This window comes from Cololabis saira, chromosome 14 (assembly GCF_033807715.1).
Source record: "Cololabis saira isolate AMF1-May2022 chromosome 14, fColSai1.1, whole genome shotgun sequence".
NCBI lineage: Eukaryota > Metazoa > Chordata > Actinopteri > Beloniformes > Belonidae > Cololabis > Cololabis saira.
Genome location: NC_084600.1, coordinates 17,200,590 through 17,221,181, shown reverse-complemented (window position 1 = coordinate 17,221,181; position 20,592 = coordinate 17,200,590). Strand labels below are relative to the sequence as shown.

Genomic DNA, 20,592 nt, shown 5'->3' with positions numbered 1-20,592 from the left:
TATTCACCTTCAAAGTAAACGTAGATTGTAAGGGTTTACATTATTCTGCAGTCCACATAAATGTGATATGGATTCATGAATAAATGGCAGAGCGTAACATTTTTGTCTCATTTAATTTGACGGATGAATATTTACCTGCCTCTAGTACTTCTGCAAAAGCCTTCTGGTGTTTTAAGTCAGATTTATGCAGAAATATTGAGTAAATGAAGGGTAAATTCAAGTGCTCACTGACTTTAAAGCAACAGTGTATTAAATCTGTTAGAATAACTATTCCTCACCTGTAAGTGTGATTTTTAAAAAAAATTTTTTGTACTCTGTGTCCCTTAGTGACTTGGAGCGTTTCATGTGTTTCACATTAACAACAACTTTGGTATTTTGTTCTTGTTTTCAGATTGATCCTAAGGTTGCCTTTCCCCGTCGCGCCCAGCCTAAGGTAAGTGCAGATTGATCCCCATCAGTGGTTCTGTCATGTCACTAGTTTAGCTGATGATTGTACTTGTGTAGGAGATTCAGAGAGTTATAAACACTTATTCTGAATCCGCTCTTCTCAACTTGTATAGGCTGTTTTTCAAAAGCAAGTAAAGTTGAAAATATTAAGATTAAAGGAAATATTCAATGTTACTGAGGTGTTATTTCTGGACTACCTTAATATCCACGTCCAGGTAATTTTTTTTCATGTTATGCTTATTTTATCCCTTATCATGGCTGCTTTCAAAGTCAGTCTTCATACCATGTTAAGAAATGAACCATGTTAAGCATTAAAATTTAGTGGCTCAGAAAGTAATTTCATTCAGCAGGTGTATCAAATCACATCTTTATTCTCTGTATAATGCAGCTGAGTATAAATGGGGAAGCCGTCTTCCTATTGACGTAACTATTCCAACACAGGAATTGCCAGCTGCTGGTTGAAAGTTTTATTCTGGGTATGAAAGAAAGAATCAGGACTCTTCTGCTTTGTGTTGGCTTTATGAGTGTTTTCATGGTCGACATTATTTGGCGAGTGTTATTTTCCTTTTTTTAGTGAACAGTCAGACTGAATTTGCAAGAAATGAACGGTGACTTCTCGATGACAGTGAAGAAGAAACATTTAGGGGCTTATAAGTCTGCGTTGCTCATTCAACTGCGTTGGAGTTGAATGAGAGTGAAAGACATCAGTGATTCACAAATATCTTTATTGTGTTGCGTGCTTTGCCAAAATTGTCACAATTAGTAGTGAAACAATGGTTGATTTAAGAAATAAGCCAAACTCCAATCACGCAGCAACTGTCGCACAAGCGCTTCATGATGTATATTGTCTTTTCTTTTCTTGATTACTGGTCTTGAGCGGTGCTATTGACAATTAAATATTCAGCATGTGCAGATGGTGCTGTGGCATAGTCGAGGGCTTTGTTGACATTGCCCCCCTTCACACCCTCCTCCAACTATTAATGTTCAGACTCTCGCGCGGTGCTCTGTGGCGCTATTCAGCATCGCTATTGGAGTTTTTTTCCACCTAAACCAGGCGGAAATCGATAATAGATTTTTTTCTTTTCCCCGGATCACAGAGAAGGGTATTGTTAAGGAGTTGTTGAGGTTTTAAATGAGGAATTGGCAGCGCAAGCTTTCAAAGCCAGAGCACATGGCGACTTAACGATATGAGTCGGTGATTGCGGAACTGTGAGTGTTGTTCACTTTTTCTCGTACGCCAAGCGGATGTCTTTTAACTTCTGTTCTTCTAAATACGCACGACAGATGCTTAAAGGTGGAGTACAACAACTCTGCTTGTTGATTTGGCCTCCAGTTTTATTTTAACAAGTTTAGCTGACACAGCAATTTTTCTAGTGGCGAGACAAACATTTCTTTAATTGTTTGACTGGTTTTAAGCCTGCACATACCTGCATAACTCTGTGAAATAATGACACCAAAACACTGCAGTGTGAGCCGTGCACCTATGATTTATAATATGTCCTCAAGTTTGTTAGAGAGGAAAAGTAGTTGCATTGAATGTGGATTATAAAGGTTCTTAAGGAAATGGGATTAAAGCCAGATAGATTAACATTGCAGGGGTTTGTACTTTATGTATTGATTTAAGACTTGTAAAAAAAGCCCCATTTTGAGGTTTCCTTTCAGAGAGTCTCCTCTGTTTTGCATGTTCCTTATTTTGTCCCTCTTTTCCCTTCGGTGCTTGCCTGCATGGCTGCTTGTGCAGCTGTTAAATAGTTGTTTTTTCGGGGTTTTCTTTTCCTTATTGAAGCTCGGTTTGGCAGGTGCTTCGGTGGCACAGACTTCAGGGAGCAAATCGTGACGAGGCCAATCAGCGTTTGTTTTCTCACGAGTAACAATGACTTCTCTAGTAACCCTGCCAATGACCTCTCACTGCTCACCACTGCAATATGGTGAAACCGTGCAGTATGTACATCACGTAGAGTACTGCTGAAAACAGGCAGGGGTGAAGGTGAACACGGAGGGCATTTCACTGTAAACAACTGTGGGTGTTTGCAGTTGGATGACAGGATCACAAGAAAAACACAGTGTATCAGCAGACATACCTGACACCGGCCGGAAACACGGACAGCTCCGCCGCCGTGAGTCAGAACACACTCCAGGGTGGTTGACAACAGGCAGTCATTAGATTATATTAAAATGCACATATTCCTGAGGGTAATTTACATCCGAAGTTACATGTACGACCAAATCAATTTGTGTTTTTCTGGATAGTAATGCCTGAGTTGTGGGTTACTGTGCTGTTAAGACATATTAAGATGTATTTTTATGGCTCAGTTTTTCTAAATGTGACCCGTTTTGTCACTAAATGCCATTTGCCACGGATATCCGCCCTGCATTTGAGAATGATGTATATGTATGGTTTGAGTAATCATATGTTTTTGTGACCATCAGCACCAGAATATTGGTAAAGGCCACAAAGGGATGATAACCACAGGACCTGTCAATCACAGAAAACAGGCTAAAGAAATGCAGACTGTCACACACATTACAAAAGAATAATGTTGCCCCAACTAAAGCTTATCTTAAGACTTAAAAATAACATTTTGTATTATAAATTGAGGCTGTGCTTACAAGTCATGTCAAAGGTATCAATATAGGCTGGCCCACAAATATTCAGGGATTGGGTTGCATTTGAGGATGATTGACAGATGAGAATGAAAGGATTAAACAATCATGATGCGATGCAAAGTGCTTTATGCACGTTCATTTATGCCTCGTCTCCTCCTAGACCGTCTGGGGATAGCTGTGGCTTTGTTAGATAGGCAGCTGGAAGTAGCTTTAAAATGCCAGGATTTCTCTGCAAAGGTTTCAGCACCTCGGCGTTTAGTTTCACACCAGCCAGGTTTGATCCCCCTGCTTGTTGGCAAAAAGGATTTCATTTGATGCCAGTCAATGCAGCAAATGCAATGTTTTGGTTTGTTAGAGCTTTATTTTGAAATAAGGATGCAAATATGTACGCAATGAACAAAATGCATTCATCAGTCTGTGTTATTTTGTTTTCTATTGCGTTGTTTAAACTTTAAGTATATCCAGGATTCTCACCTGGAAATTGGTTTGCAGATGTGATAAGTGCCATGCGAGTAAAAACAGGGGTTATTGTCTTTCTTCCTGCTTGGATTAATAACTGTGAGGTAAATGCAATATTTTATTGGTCACTCACATTTTTGAGCAGAATCGAACCGATGCTGTTTTATTATACAATTCTGCAAGTAGAAGCTTGATACTGTTAGAGAAGAGGGATTTGTGTAGATATGTGATGTAGTACTGCTGCTCATTTTCGTTGAAGCACGAAAAGCCTGATGGAATATTTAATAGCAATAAATAAAAACTGAAAAATACCTTTCCTGTCAAAATGTGGTTTAAATTAATGTGTTTTCTTTACTTTGCTGAGAACTGAAATTAGTGGGGGAATTGGAAGCTGAATGCAGTGTTTTAAAAGGGGCCTGAAGTTTGAAGTGCAACCATGTCAATTTAAGGTTAACAACTAAATAAAATGTATCAGTGGATAACGCCAACATTAGTGGCAGAAAAACTGGGGGGAAAAAAGGAGCGGCATTGAAGGCTTTGGTTCACAAAGTGCTTATTTTTGAGCCCCAAAATCTTTCTTTCAATTGTTCCCATTGAGGAAAGAACCCCTGCAGATGCATGCGCCGTGCGGAGGGGGCAACCCTCTGACAGGAGCCCTACTTTAATGACCAACCGTCAGTTTTTTGCTTAAAATAGTCCTGATACCAGATTGCTATTAATAGTAGCTCTTGTGCAGCATGATGATACTAACCCTACCGTGCTTTCTCTGAAGGATTCACCAGCAACCTTACTGCCTCTCAGCTGTCAGACTGAATTGTGACGGCTTCACGTGGGCAGGTGTCCGCCCTTAGATGCTCTTGGTTGGAAAATCTGCGTTCAAGGGTAATAGCCCGTTCTTTACCGAGCCATGTAATCCCTGAGTGGCGTTTCCAGTTGAAAGTATGCCGAGCTAGTTAGCGTTTTAAGGAGAACAAACTCTGAAGATGATTTGAATGTTCCACCATTCATTTCAATTAAACGTTTAAAAAAAGCAGTTTCAAAAAAGTACGTGTTTACACGATTCAAATTTTTTACAACCAATCTTACTGGCCTTTGGACGCGCGGGCAATTATGCTTCCCTTGTTTCCAAAAAAGAAAAGAAAACCGAAACAACAAACAACAGAAACAACCCACCCACCTTTTTTCTCATCGTGAGTGTGTAGCAGAAGTGCTAAAGAAGGCAGAGATAAGATGATGCAGTACCTTGTTATCTCCCTGTTTGATATCTTCCAGTAGGGCTCAAAGAGAAACATGTAAACGAAGCCTGCTCTCAGTTTTCTGAGGAATGAAAGAGATGGTTTCTGTCGACATCGCTCGAGTTTTACCACTCAACTGTTGGCGTCATTACTGGGCCCGCCACTGCTTTTGTTTCCCACCGTGGAGTCTCACACACAGCCATGGCATGTCCCAGCATGATTGTAATTGCCAGTGGGACTGTGGCCACTTCAGTGGGAGATGAGTTCTGATGGCCTGTTACGAAAATGAAAGCAAGGAGCCTCTTCGCTTTACAGAGCGATGGGCGTAACCCTCTTCCACGGACACCTTGTAAGGAGATTTACCTTGTAAGCAGTTCAGAGCAGGTTGTCACTGTGTCCGACTGTGCAGGTTTTGGGATGCAGAAGGAACACTGGTTCACAAATAGATGTGCGTTGCATAGAAGCAGCTGTGACAACACTTCCAGGAATGTGTTTATTTTGTTTGCAGCGACGATTCTTTGCTGAAGCTTCTCACATCCAGCTTTAGGAAGGATAACTATGCAGTTTCTGTCGTTCCATCTCTTGTAGGTTTCTCCACCTAAATCATTGTCTCCCTGCAGTCTTTGCATGCCACATTATTTTTTTGTCCCCTTTTCTTTCCTCCCGTCTCTCTCTCTGCGAACGGTGAATTGACCGATACCATTCTTCTCCATTTAGCGCCGTACAGCACAGTTCACTTTAGGGACTGTGCATGCTTTATGTGCTTGCCTGAGGGGAATTAAAAACTCCCAGGTGTATCGGGGTTCTGGGGCTTTTAAACCATGAAGGGAAAGAACAAAGTTGCATACATGTTCTGATCCACTGTGTCTTTGTACTGCGTGGCACACAACACCAGACGTTCACAAACTGTGCACTTCTGCCGTGCTGCAAATAACAATTGTATATGTTCTCTTCTTTTATACCATTCTTTTTTTCTCAGTCTCTTATTCTTCATTTTGTCTTGTGTCTTTCCATCTCTGCGCTTTTCTCTGCTTCATTCTCAGTCTTGAAGGATTACGGGGCCTTGTAAATCCAGTCTTACACCTTGCTCGGTTATTTGGTCTAGATTTAGCATTATGATATTCCCCTTCTCAAAATGATCCTTACTTTAAATGACACAGCTCACTGCTGGGAAAATGAAACCTCCGTAGCTGCCAGCCCCTTTGAATGCCCTTGTGAGTTTATTAAAAGCACCAGCTTCCCCGTTCCAACTCAGATCTGCACAGCTGCACGAGTCCGAGAGAATATTCAAGGACAAAAGTCTGTAATGTAACGTAACAGAATACTGTGCTGCTTTCCTTTGACAAGCATCACTGTTCACGATGATAATACTTCTAATATGATGGATTCCTTTTTTTTCATTATTAGACATTCCAGTTTTGGAGGTATTTATGGCGTACAGATGGCACACCGGGTAGAAGAATGAGACGGAGGGTTATGTCGTGCAGGCTATTATCCGAACCTAATATTGCATTTCAGGACATGTGGCAGAGGTCTCATCCTGGTGAGCGACCAAGATGTCCACGGTGGTGGGAATGGGGGGGGGGGGGGGGTGGGGGTCTTGTGTATACCTCTATAAATGAACCACTGAAATTGGGTTTTTACAAGTGACACTAAATGGACTGACGTTTCACTGATACAGTGCAGGAGACCAAGAGACAGTCTGATAGTGAGAAAAGAAAACTTTGACCAAGATGTCAGAGAAGTGACAAGCAAGTTGATGAGAATTCTTCACTGTCACTCTCCTCTCACCCTTGAACCCCCCCCACCTCCCCTGAAAAAAACAACAACCCCCCCCCCCCCTCCCCCTCCCCAGATGTGCAGCCAACATAAATACAGCCTCTCTTGGATGGAGGATGACACGAGGAGTTTTTCTCCCTCTGTGGTAATGGCTGCTGTGTCGGAGCCGGAGATGGCTTTAAATCCCTGACCCGTCAGCTCCTTTTGCTTTCAGTGGCCTCAGTGGAACTGCTCCAGATGAAAATGGGGGCAGAGCAGAGACATATGAATGACTGTTTGTTTGGTGGTCAGACACAATCACCAACTGAGTGACCCAGTTAACGGCTAGTCAAAGCGATGCTCAGTTTGATTCATGCACATTTCTTTTTCTTTTCACACTTTCTAAATGTATCTTGTTCTTTTCTTTCACGCTCTCAGCCAATATTTATGGCTCAATAGAAAGATAAATGATTTGTAAATGTGAATGGCAGTGTAATTATTATTTTTTTAACCGCAGATATAACATGAACGCACATTTCTTTGTTTGAGTAATTGTCAAAGCGCCTATAAATGGAGTGTGTGTGTGTGTGTGTGTGTGTGTGTGTGTGAGCCTCCTTCCCTCTGCCTAGCTCTTCTTTCTGCTGTGGTCTCCTTGGTTGCCGGTGGAGAGTAATTAGGTTTTTCTAGGGGGGTTGAGGGGCTCTTACAATGCTTCCCAATGGCAGCAGTCAGGCGGGCTACTGCTGGCTGGGCAGAAAGGACAGAGGGCTGTGCAGGAGCCTGGCATTGCTAAACCTGATGCTGACTGACAGTAATGAGGACAGCCTGCTAGCCAGGATAGGGAGGAGAGCAGGGCAGAGGAGGGCATGGTCCTCCACTACACCTCTGAAGAGCTCTTATCAGAGGCTTTTTACGTGCATGCACCCATATGTACAAAACAAACAACCCAAACAAGCAAAAGTTCGGTGCGTTCGTTAATGTACAGTACACCGCAGCAAACTTACCATCAGGCCGTTATAACGTTCACGTTTGGCTTCACTCATCAGCTTCAAACTAGAAACATGTTTTGTGATTCAGGACCTAAAAGAAAAAATCGTTTTGCGCAGCTAATGAAAAGGATATTTGTTTTAAAACATTATGATGTGAAATGGAACATTTACCACTGTCTTCTGGGTGAAAGACCTCTGATAAATAAAATAAGACCATTCTTCAACCTTTACCGGCAAAATAAAACTTGCAGTGCTCTGGACCACTTTATACAATTTGTCAGGTTTTTGTAAAAGGATAAAGGAGAAGTGTTTTACTCGTAGTAAAAGAAAAACGTTATGTATTAAACTCCAACAACCAGTATTTTTAAAGGAGCAGTCTATCGTGTCAAAGTAAATCTAATTGAAACCAGCTAAGTACCCCCAGTTTCATCCTCCCATTCCACATTTGTAGCAGAAACCACATTATAGTAGGAGGTAAAAGGGCTGATGCCGGGTTTGTCCATTCTGGACGATGGTCGTTAGATCCTGCTCCACCTGTAAACATAACAGCACCACTGTGAAGTATTTTCTCTTTTTAGGGAGGCTAACAACAGCGTCAGTCAGTCCAGTAGATGACCCTATCCCTGCGAGGGGAAGTTATTTGCCTGGTGCTCTTGTTATAGCATGTCTGAGAAAAAGATTGACTGCAGTTAGTTATTAGTATTTGGTTTTTTCGTGGCCTTTCATCACAACAATGTCAGAAACTAAGTGGCTTTGGTAATCACAAACTAGCTGTGACACTGACCTTGGGCCCTCTTCAGCTGTAGCACTCTTTATTAGCCACTTCAGTATATATTTTTTTCCTGATAACATCTTTTATTCAATCTTCTCAAGTCTCCACCAATCCAACGCGAAAAACAAAGATTGTCAGTGAAGCGGCGGGGCACTTAACTTTGAAAGTCATCACTTCAGCGAGTTGCTTTAGTGGTTAGAGTGGCTGATGAGAAATGCATTTCTAATTTTTTTTCTTTTCTTTTTTTTTTTTAACTGTGACCCTTTTGAGAGTGTGTTTGAATGGACTACAGGAAATAATTAAAAAGGGACGGCCAGCTTAATCAGCATGATGAGTTCCATTGTGTGGACGGAGACAACCCCCTCGCCGTCCCGTTTCGACCTCTTGTTGCGTCTTTTTACCTTTTCTTCTGTTCTTCTACCTTAAAACATGCCGTCTGGGACTTGAGCAACAAAGACTAAGATATATCAATAACGGACAGCATTAGGATTTGTTCAAATGTGTATTTCCTCATCTATGGTACCAAGGGTATGTAGGTTATATACATATATCTAGAAGATGTGTGGTATTGCATGTAATTAAACATAATTATGTAATATTATAACACATGACAGATAAGACGATATGCTCATGTAGGAATCAGACAGAAATTATCTCTTTTAGTCGACATTGGTAGAGAACCTTTTTTTTTTTTTTTCTAAATAAAAACCTTACAGATCAGGTTGAATATGCTGTTTTGTGAATCTGCAATGTTTTTTTTTCTTCCCCCATTTTTACAAGGATTCTTTAACTCACTCAACACCAAGAGCTTTTAAACTTTCAGTCAATGCAGCACCTCTCCAGTTTATTTGTAACTATAAAAGTAAAGCCTAAGTGTGATCATTATTTTGTTGGATGTGTCTATCTGATTGGAAGATTGCCTGACCAACTCACAGAAGTGTTTTGCCGTGATTGGATCCAGTTGTCATTCCGGAGTAAGATATTGGAGTCCCGCCTGCCAGATTGCTCTTTCTCACTTTGACATTGTGTGACAGTTCATATCTGTGGTTTTTATGTGCTGTCCCCATTCTTTCTTTCTTTTTTTTTTTGCCGGGGCACCAACCCTTCAGATTAAGAATGATATTCTTTCAACCAGACAAGCCTGTCAGGTTGTTAGTTGTGTCGCTGGTGGTGGTGTGATTAATAGTGATGGTTAAAAGCTTTTTGTCGCTGCTTGTTGAACATCTTGCTTAGATCAATTCGCTGAATTCATGCTTGAGATCTTATAGAAGTTACACTGCATCTTTTACAATAATTGGAAAAAGAAAGTCCTTTTCGGTGTATGTCATATTTTCTTCGAAGGCTACGGAGGCTTTGTTGTTCCAATTTATATATGAATTGATTAGTATTTAAGCTGAACACGTGTAGAACGTTGAATCTTTTGTAGTTTGATGTTATTTAAACAAATTATTGTTTAATTTCAACAAATTAGTCTTGATTAAAGATAAAAAAGGAGGCAAGAAGGAGGTGTGTTTTGTAAGAGGATCACCAGAAGGCTGTTTAATTGATGCAACGATCTAAAGTAGCTCTAATGCAGGAGGCCAAAATGCCTTGTGATGAGAATCACAACCAGTTCCTATCCATGTGCTGTATTTCTGTGATTTTCCCACCTGACGTGGGAGCCACTGAAAGGCTACTGTTATGCTTGTACTCTGCCAAGGCACTGCTTAATAGCTCCCAAATGGCCCCAGTGGCAGAAAATCTGCATGGTATTGTTGGTGGAAGAACTGGATAGATTCTGAGGGTTGATTTATAACAAAGCCAAGCAGGAAGGATATGCAGCAGCAGACGCTGTCAGGCATGAGGCTCTGCATTTATGCTGAAGGCCTGCACCTGCTTTTTTCCCCCTTTTACAATCACATGCAATTTGGTCTGTCATTTACCCCTATTACACCTTTTTTTTTTTTAAGTATGAACAGAGAAATTCTGTGACTTCATCTCATTTGTACTGAGCTTAAGTTATATGTTTATTTTCACATAGTGACAAGAAATCTGTTGTAGTGCATCACAAAAAATAACATTATGCATGTGTTAAACACCAGGTTTGCAGTTCTGAATACAGCGCCTAAGTCAGGGTGCTAAAGAGCTTAGCCGTTTCTCTACATAATGCCTCAGTCCTCAGCTGTGACCTTTCTCTTCTGCACATCATTCACAATTATACTGCGGACATGTTGGCTCATGCCAATAATTTTTCATTGGAGGCAGTGTCAGCCACATCATATTTTATCATCTGTATAAATTTGTGTTGTGTTTTCATGGGGGCTCTCCATAATTTGTATTTGGCTGTTTATTTGCCTGTCCTAGAGATTAGATTTTGCATTTAATTCAACTCAGAAAATAATTTGGATGCAAACGCGATATGGCATCAATAAGTAAAAAAACTAAACAGGTATGACGTTGTAAAAAAAGCAGCATGTAATATGAATAAGAATATTAAAAGAAACAACTGTTAATATACAGTGTACAAGAGTGTAAAACTAGTGATCGAATCAGATAAATGACAAATGTCAGATAAATGTTACGTTATGTAAGAGTATCTAAATTAAACCGACTCTTTATTACAGCGATTATTGAACATGGATGAACAGCATTTAAATGTGGGTTTTGAGAGTCATAAATATAAGTCAAAATCTAATGCTTTTCATTCTTAATGAAAATGTTTCCACCTTACAAATCACCACGGTTTGGAGCTCAGAATCAACATGACTGTTTTTGAGTGCTTTGGCTGCAAATAAGAAAGTGGAAGGTCTGATAAAAGCTATCATTTAAGTGGTTGTTTTTATGTTGATGATTAAACAGCATGATGCCGTTTTGTTCTGCAGTGGACAGCAAGCATGTAACCAATGGTGGGTTAATATAACAACAATGGTGACTATAGAAACACAGCAGGTCTTTGCATATTTCTGCTAATTGGAAGCAAACATTTAGCTACAGTTGTGAAGACGAAAGCACACAGTTTTTCAGTTCTAAGGTTTTATTCAGGGTTAGAGGTCTATTGATAAATTGGTTTTTGCAATTAATTGGTCCAAATTTAGCTATATTTTCAATGTTCTGTATCGACTGAGCACACTGAAGCTGGTTTCAGACTATGTGATTGTCATGGTTGGATGATCATTGGTCTGTTAAGAATACAGGACTTGCTGTTCAGGAGTTATTTCCCTTTTCACGTTACATGATTGATCGCAGAAGAAGGGTCGCACACACTACAGAATCAGAGACTCGGTTGTTTGACTGATGTCCAAAACCACGTTTTATCCAGTAAACACACATGGGAAATGAGGCATAACCACATGCAAAACATGGTTGGTTATTTGAAAATGTTCTGAGGGAGGAAACAAAGGTTGCTATCAGAACACAAACAGGAAAAGAAAACAGAAGGAATACATAGAAAGGAATTAGTACGTGCAGGTAGCGGAGATGGTCTGTGTTGCATGTGAGTAAACAAAGTCTTATTTATTGTGGAAAGGCGTCTCCTCCTTGCCACTGCCGATTTTGCCCTTGAGGATGTCCTTTCTCCGAGTGACCTCATTTGATGCCTTGCTCTCTCATTGGCTGTAAGTCACATAAGGATTCCCATGACAGCTACAAATATATGGTTTATTTACATTGCAAAAACAGCCCATTTAAAAATAAGCATAATAGTCCATGAATCTAGTCTAAATTGCTTATTTTAAGCAATAATATCTTTGTCCATGGGGTAAGAACATGTTTCTTGACTAGAATTCTTAAAACTACTAAATTAGTCTATAGTCTTCAAATTTTCTCGAAACAAGTTTTTCTTTCTTATTTAGAAATGAGTTTTTGCAGTGTAACATCTGTTGGCCATCGGCAACGTCTCTGTGACATGTCGACGAGAGTCTTTGAGGAGTCTTTGAGTTGTTCACACATGAGGATCGAGTGCCGACTCCCAGACGCTGAACTCCTGCAGATTGGCCACCAAGGCTCTCAAATGAGGCCTAAAATAGTCTGGCCTGAATAAGCCTCAAGATGCTTAACTGGGAGCTCACACAGCTCCACTGCAGGTCTTTCTGATGTACCTTCGTGATAGCGTTAACAAACATTTGAAACGTTAATCCATATATTATTAATACCCACTTATTTCTATTCAGGGTCATAATTTAAGTTTACAGAGTTGCTACTGATCAAACCATGAAACTAAGTCCAACATAGTCCTTTGCAAATATGTGACCGAAGTGGAGCTGTTGTGCCATAAAACAGAGAGCTGTAGAGGAACACTAAATACTGCATAAAAATCTGCATAAAACCTTAAACCAGCTTTCAAGTATGGTGGTGGTGGGGTGATGGTATGGATATGAACCTGTTTAGCCAGAGTGGGACTTTGGCAACTTGCGGTCATTAAATTCACTTAAATTAAATTAAATTAAGCTTTATTTATATAGCCATGTGCAACACCTACAAACTGGGTCATGCAACGATGCCAAACGCATTAGAAGATCCACAAGAGCACAGCTAAGAGAGGCCACAAACCTCAACCGACTGACGCAGAAGGATACGCCAAAAAGATGGTTTACAAAGTTACTGAATCATGCACCTGACTGACATTTTCCACGTACAACTTATGCACTGATGGCCTTGTTTTGTTAAATAAACACAATATGTCACTCGCTTAATTGAAGATCTATTTACCTTTTTAAAGACCTGGTGAGGACCAGTTGACATTCTGTCACGTCGGGATACATAACATCAGAAATTTGTTTTCACACGACTGTTTGTCTGGTGAAATTAAGCCAACATTCATTTATATATCATCTAGCATGTCAGCAGTTTTTCTAATTTCTTTTTTTTTTAATGCTTCAGAACTCGGCTCCTCTATACGTCAGTGGTGTTCTGCCGTTTTGGGTACAATGCAGCACACGTGAGGTGCTATAGAGCAGCTCCCATTTATTTCCAAACTGCCTTTGTGTTATGTTGGAGCTATCGTTGCCTTTAAATGGAATGAGTGGTAATAATTTGATTGACTGTGTGTAATTGACACCAGCCCGTACCAAATCAGCTGCTAATTTATTACTTTTTACATCAGCCTCCTTTGCAACTGCACTGCAGGTGTGCTCCCGCTGCGGCATCATTTGTGTTCGTGAAATAACCCAAAAGTATCTTTCGCACACCTCCTCTCTCTACATGTGGCATAAAAGTGCTATGAATTTAGATCACTGCATTTGCTTACATCTTGAGTCATTATTAAACACACTGCTGAGGGGTAAAATATAATAACAATACAAATAATTTCACAAAGACAATATGTTTTATACTGCTACTGGCTGAGAATGTGAAATGATCAGAGGCAATGCTTGAGCAGGTAGTGTGACAGTTATCTAACTTCCGCCATGTTATCATACAATAATGAAAACTGTTGACAGATTCATTTCCTTGCTGCTACTGCCTAAGACCATTTTGTGATTTCTAATTGATAGCTACATGCAGCAATTTTATAGCACTAGCTGGTTTTATTGCACTTTTAATTAGGCCAACTTTGACCTTCTACTCTCTTTGCATTTATATTGCTTCGAATTATTTTCACCTTCTTTCCTCATTAGCTTTGGTCAAATGAATGCCACCATTTGCAACATATTAATCCATATATGCACCCTATGAAATAAAGTGGCAATCAAATAAATTGAGACAAGTCTGTAACATTAGTTGCTAGATGACATACGGCTTAACAATCTTTGGAATGAACTTCCTTTTTTTCCGGTCAAATATTTGCAACCAAGAAATATGGAAAACAAGTCAATAATAAAAATACCCCGGTGCAACCAGCCTGTAACAATCATTTAGTTGGCTAATTGACTAAGAAGGAAAGTCCTTACATACGTCATTAGGGAATACAGGTGTATGATGACTCTCCACTTGGATGAATTTTTCACAGAGAACTAGTTAATCTCCCATGTAATACCGAGCAGATGTGTATATTGGTGAATGAATAAACAGAGATGAATCTCAATCGACAAGGTGTTCAGAATTCATTTGGACGTCATCCACTGAGTGGATGATGAGTTTGTTTGCCAGCAACGCACCACGTGCCGCCATTGCAAGCCAAGGAATTCTTTAACCTTTGAAACATTAAACTCCAGCTATGATTGCAACATTTTGTGATTGAGGCTGATACAATGGGGGAAAGCTTTAACACGAGTGTTAGTGGGAGAGAGTCACTGACAGATCAGGCATGTCCGGCATTCGCAGCGCTGCCGTGGGGTCTTTTATGAGGGGTGCAGAGTTTACAATCCTGTGAAAATCTTCAGTTCTAACAAGGCCAGTTTCAGGGAGATCGTTGGAGAAGAGAAGAGTTGTGGACCTGACTTTATTTCCACCATTAGAGTGTAGAATGACGAGTTTCATTACATATGCAAGAAATCAATGAGGAGCACACAAAGGAGATGAAGCAGTGCAGTTAAGCACTTTATATTAGGCAACATTTTCTCCCACTAAAAGTTGACTGGTAGTTTTCATTTGAATGGTAGCACTTAGTAAGTAAAACAAAGCATGCATGCAGCTTATTTTCAAATTAAACAAACGTGCCACTTTATCCAGAAATGCTCTTTGTTGTGACCGTAAGAGAAGAAGGCAAAACGGCGAACATCTTGGAGTAATCCAGCCTGAAAATAAGCAGTGCTTTGGCTGCACCACGTCTTTGAGTGCATTGGAAATAAACGGTGAAAAAGAATTTGAACATTATTGGTAATAATAACAGACACATAAAAGGTGCCCATTTTGCTCCGGAGTGGACACTTAGAAGTGAGGAAGTGGAAATTTATAAAATTAAAAGCCAATTTTGACCTTTTTTTCTGGCTTCCTTTTGAGGAAAGTACATTTGAATGTGCCTGTGAGTGAACTTGTCTTTGTGTCTGTCTCATTTCTCTTTTTTTTGTTGCATTAGAGTCTCTGTCTGCCTGGTTTACTTAGTAAGCATAACAGTATTTAATTTCCTTACCTGCTTAATTGAAATTCACTTTTCTTCACCTTATATATCCTCCTGTTTTGTGCATTGTGCTTGTGCGTGTGGGAAGTAGGGCCGGATATTAGTGAAAATGTATTTTCTCTCTGAAAGTGGCAAGTGATGGACAGGATCTCACAGACAATGCCCCCTCCCACCACCCTCAGTCTTTTTGTCCGCTGCACCTGTCTTTTAAATACCTTTCAACCTTGTCTTATTCTTTTGCACTCTCTATTCCCGAGTTCCCTTTTTTTTTTTCCTCGGATTGCCTCAGCTTGATAAATCTGATGCTAAATTTAGACACATATTTTTCAAAGTCACCAGGACTAGAAAGAGAGAGGACCACAGACAAAATGACTTCTCTAATCCACGTTTATTACCTTTTTTTTTATTTTTCTCTTTAATGAACGTGAAGTTGTCTCAGAAATTCACCCTCTTGTCTTTCGTCTCTCTGTTTGGCGCCACAACTTTTTCTGTCCTCCAATTAATCATCACTGGCCAGATTTAAACTGACAGGATGTTCAGCTGACATCTTTCAACTCAGCAGTGTTAGGCTTTATAAAATTAAGGCTTGTTGAGGTTTAAATAGAATATCATTGCCATTGAAATTGCAGCTGCAAACCTGCTGTAATTGAGTATGGCCTTCATTACTCTCCCCTTATTTCCTGGATTTCTTTGTTAGACCTAACATCGTTTGATTACAATATGGCACCCATAAGACAGAAATTATGTGTGTTCATCCTGGAGTGGTTTCAGCTGCACCTCAAAAGCTTGGCTCGTCTCGTTTTTATGAAGCCTTATTAGCCACAGGCTAACACATTAGCAAATACAAGCAATAAAGCATAGCAACGGACACATAAAAAAAGGCTGTAATCTCAAGCACTATTACACTATAATACACATTAATTCATTCATCCGCAGCCCAGAAGAATATTTTAGGCATTGCAGACGTGGATCTGTAACCGAACTGTGCAAGAATTAAATAAAAAGTGATGCATTATTGAAAAAGATGCCACGGAGGAAGGTGGAGTTTAAGACCTGGGTTACAGGGCAAACATTTTATTAATATCTGTCAGAATGTTTGAAAGACTTCAGAAAATACATCTTTGATGGAAGGAAGAGCAAGACATGAGAAAGGGCAACACTTCCACATTTACTGCATATTCGCTAATTGTCCTGGTTTTGCTTTGTGTTGTTTGTTTGTTTTTTTCCAAAGGAAAAAGGGGTTTGTGAATGTCTTGTGAAACAAGAATCAGCACAGCCGGATCCTGCAGATCTGGAACCGAATATTTAGTCAGGATCAAAGTATTAAACGGTGGAGGAGAGCTACTTGTGACGAGCTAAACTGAGGAAAACAAAACACATTACCCTACCATTGTGTGCTAATCTGATAGATTTCCTTAAAACGCACTGTATTAGTCGTGCTCGTGTGGCGAGTGCCACAAAGAGCGGGGCGCTTGCAAAGTTTCAGAGCATCAGGCTCTGTTTAGTAGGCAGAATATGGCTTCCTGTGATTATACCACTATATTTTGTAAGCTCGCAATTACAGTGCAGCTTTCCTACCTTGTTCTGTACAGTATACAGATGGCTAAATCTGTGAGGAATAAACCACATTCCTCATTGTAATTTTCCCAGAAGCAAGGTAATGGCTTGTACTGAAGACTAGCTCTGTCTTTTTCTCTGTCATTCGCTATTTCCTGTATTTTGTCACTGTGTCTGACTTCTTTTATAACTTTCTTATCTGCCTGTTGCCAGCAATGCTTCTCCTTTATCCTTTCCTCTGTAGCCTGTACTAGCCTCTTGTTTGTATTCAATAAAGGGGTGGAATATTTTCCTCCTGTGCAGTCACAAGTGGCGTCCTGCAGTGGCCCTCCATCACATTGTACAGTACATTTTCTTAGAAAGGGAGAGTGTAATTAGCCATTTGGATTCACCACGCAGTTCTCGGATAGATTAGGGGACATTTCAGGTGCCTTTAAGTAAACAGTGTCAGTCCCCTTGGAAATAAAGCCCTGTGGGTGCAATATTTTTCAGAAAATCACATTAGCTGGATACTAATGCATATCTTGGCTGATGTAATGTAATTTTCCCTTTTATCAGCAGGTCTACAACAGCTACGGTTCATCCATATAAACCTCACGTTTAAATATCTGTCATCAGGAAATAGAAATTCTTTGTAGCCTAATTTTCACAGTTGCAGTGCCTGGACAGCTTTTTAATCTTTCGCTGTTGCATTATGTACTTACACACTGCTTACATAAGTGATTTTCTTTTGAAATTTGCTCGTAACACAGACCACATTCTCTCTTATAGGAACTCTCTGTGTGGTATAGCCTTCGCAGACGTGAGGGCTGCATAAAAACTCTGCCTTGTACTCGCTGTCTGACATTTCCCAGTCTTTGATCGATGAGCTCGCCATTAGCTCCTTTACTCTAGCCAAGTCCTTCTCTCGCTGTCACTGAGAACTCCATAAGATGGTGAAGTTAGCGCCTCCTAAGATAGATTATGAGCACAAACCTTTCTCTTTGTGCAGATACTGCGTAGTATTGTGTGCTGGTGGAATCTGGACGGATGCAAAGCAGGAGAGCAATGAATTAACATTGAGGGAAGAAATTTACATTGGATTACGGTACACCACCACACTGTCTTACTGCAACAGGTGTGTTAACACTTGCGCACTCGCTGATTACATTGAATATGCAAATTCAAAATGGATGGATGATTGTAGTGCAGCGAACCCAAGTTTCTCTTTAATGGCATCAAGATGTTGTTGTCTTTAATTTGCATTCTTGCCATCTTGTCTGGCACAAAAGAGAACCATGCAAGTCCTCCTCCCCTCCCCCAGAATACGCGATAATGCGGTCCATTTTTAATGGCATGTTGTGTTTTAAACTCAAAGCGAGAGATGCAATAAAAATGTGCTGGCGCTGACTCTGTCAAGTCTTGTTTTGAGACCGCTGTTTTGCTGTTTAAAGGCAATCATCATGATTATCGCTCATTTTCTGCTAATTTGTTTTTAAATCTCTGCATTGAAATTTAATTTCTTTTTTTTTTAAATGAGTGAAATAAGGCTGATTTAGCTGATTAATGGCAAGCGTTTTCATCATTATGTAACAACAGTAGTCTTTTTGTCAAATACAGCTTCTTGTGCAATCATGACGACCTTGTCATGAGTTTTAAATTATCCTTGTATTTCCAAATTTTGGGCCGCCTCAGTTTACATACGTTAATTAGATGGAATTAATCTGTTTTGCTAGATGTGAAAAAACATTGCATCTTGATGTCTACAACAGTATTTTGATTCCGTCTCTGATGTTAGATTTAAAAAAAAAATGAATGAATCAATCATTTTTAAGAGTGATAGCTGGGCTTTATTGGTCTCAAACTGGGAAATTCCTTAGCATCGCTATGTTTTCCACAAAACTCCCATCAGTGGAATTTGTCTTTTGCGGTAAAACACTAATTTGCGTGACTTAGTCAATTTAGGCCTGAGGCTTTTCTTTTTCTTTGTTTTTAACAGCTGAGCAAATATTAATTAGACTGGGGAAACAGCAAATGTGTTCATTTTGCACTACTTATGCTCCTAATCCTGAGCAAATAAACTCTTGTGAAGAAGGCATCAATATTAGTTTTTGAGCTTACCTGATAACGTCTACACGTCAACGTCGTTGGGTGTATCAAGCATTGCTCATCACATTTTCAGGAATATTTGTTTAAAAGTAAATTAAATAGCTTAATAACTTGTGTAGCCTGCTGTAAGTGACAAAAAAACTTCAAGCATTTTGTGAAACCAAAGATGCGTAGATGATGACTTCAGATATCCGGAATTAATTGTTAAATAATCGCAGCCGACTTTTAAACACAACCAAATTGAGTCTGCAGTGTCTCGTGTACAAGAGGGAAATCCAGTCGTGATCGGAGGACAGCAGCTCTCCTGCTGAGTGATTACAGCCTCCCTCTAATGGCGACAAGCGCAGGACTAGATTTTAGCCACACCTCATTTCAAAGGCAGACGAGGATTACTAACAAAGCAATTTATCCATCTATAAAACAACAAGCTGAAAACAGGAAAATCTGACATGGAAAAATGCAATTTTTAACCTTTGCTTCCTTTGGTACCTAATAGTTCTGTATCTTCATGTGTAAATAAATACATTTAACACTTATTTTTATATTCTAATTTTATGTGTAGCAGATATTGACTGCAGTACAGTAAAAACTTAACATTTCCTGGGTTTTGATGTAAGACTGTGATAATAAGAGGATCTGCTGCTCAGCGCTAACAGGTGCAAAAGACTGATGCACCAATTATGTTTCCTGAATTTGAGATTAAAAAGAAACAAAAAAACAAAAACAGATTAAATCACAATATTGTAAAAATAGCATAATGTCTGACACGTGTAACCAGAATGTGACCCATTTAAGACTTTGGAGGAAATCTTGCCCACATACTGAGGAGCAAGCAGCTGGTGGAAGACAGTTTGTTGTGGAAATTTACACAAAATGAAACCGTGGCCTAAATCTAAACTACATGCCCAAATATGCAGAAGAAAGTCAGAAGGCCTCGGCAACGATAAATTTTCCTGCGTACAACCACACAATACAGAGAAAACAGAATAGCTATTTTTCCCCTTCAGAAAGTATTGGCGTGTAAAAGCAAGATTCATACGGTGTAGTTCAATAAACAGTGGCTTTGGCCGACGCAACAGACCAAAGGACAGGAAGTCCTTTTTTCCCCTGTTTTGTAGAATATTGTTTTGGTAACTCTGGAAACGGGAGCGAGCCGAGGAAGCAAGGACAGTATATTTCTTTTAAGCTCCTGGGTGGGGCTCGGGACCCTAAGGATGAATCAGGGGGTGGGAGGGCAAAGTAAATGCCAGCACCCTGCCGGGTAATAGCCATGAAGGCCTTTTGACTCGGTTGCCATGTTACTGACCCTTTGGTCGCAGGTATCCTCTTCCTCCGGCCGGGTGGACGGGGGACTCTTGTGATGTGAGGAAGAGGATGCACTGGAGAGGAAGAAAGGCTCACAACATAGAGGCTGGAGGGAGGCGGGGAGGGGGGCCAGCCTGCGGACCGCAGGTGGGCAGAGTTGCTGCCCTCCGTCTGTCTTTCCGTCGTGCGGCTGAAGTGATACGATTGAGGCGAGTGAAACCACGCACAGCCATTCCCAAGAGCGCCCTGTGCTGCTCGAAGGTGCATCACATCGGGAGATAGAGAGCCATTCTTGAATCAAATGAATTGGTTAATATAGATTAGATTGTGGCATTTAAGCAAACACTGACACGCACGCACGCACGCACGCACAGACACACAAATCAATGTTTATCATTT

At 40.2% G+C, this 20,592-nt stretch overlaps 1 protein-coding gene across 9 annotated transcripts in view; it reads left to right on the top strand.

Annotated features, from left to right (window-relative positions):
• The window catches only part of msi2b (musashi RNA-binding protein 2b), a 284,750-nt gene that overhangs the window by 18,783 nt on the left and 245,375 nt on the right, over positions 1-20,592 (top strand). For all 9 annotated transcript variants that reach the window (XM_061739986.1, XM_061739984.1, XM_061739985.1 and 6 more), the window contains exon 5: positions 392-433. In XM_061739986.1, the coding sequence (XP_061595970.1) occupies positions 392-433 (42 nt within the window). The remainder of the gene's footprint in view (positions 1-391; positions 434-20,592) is intronic.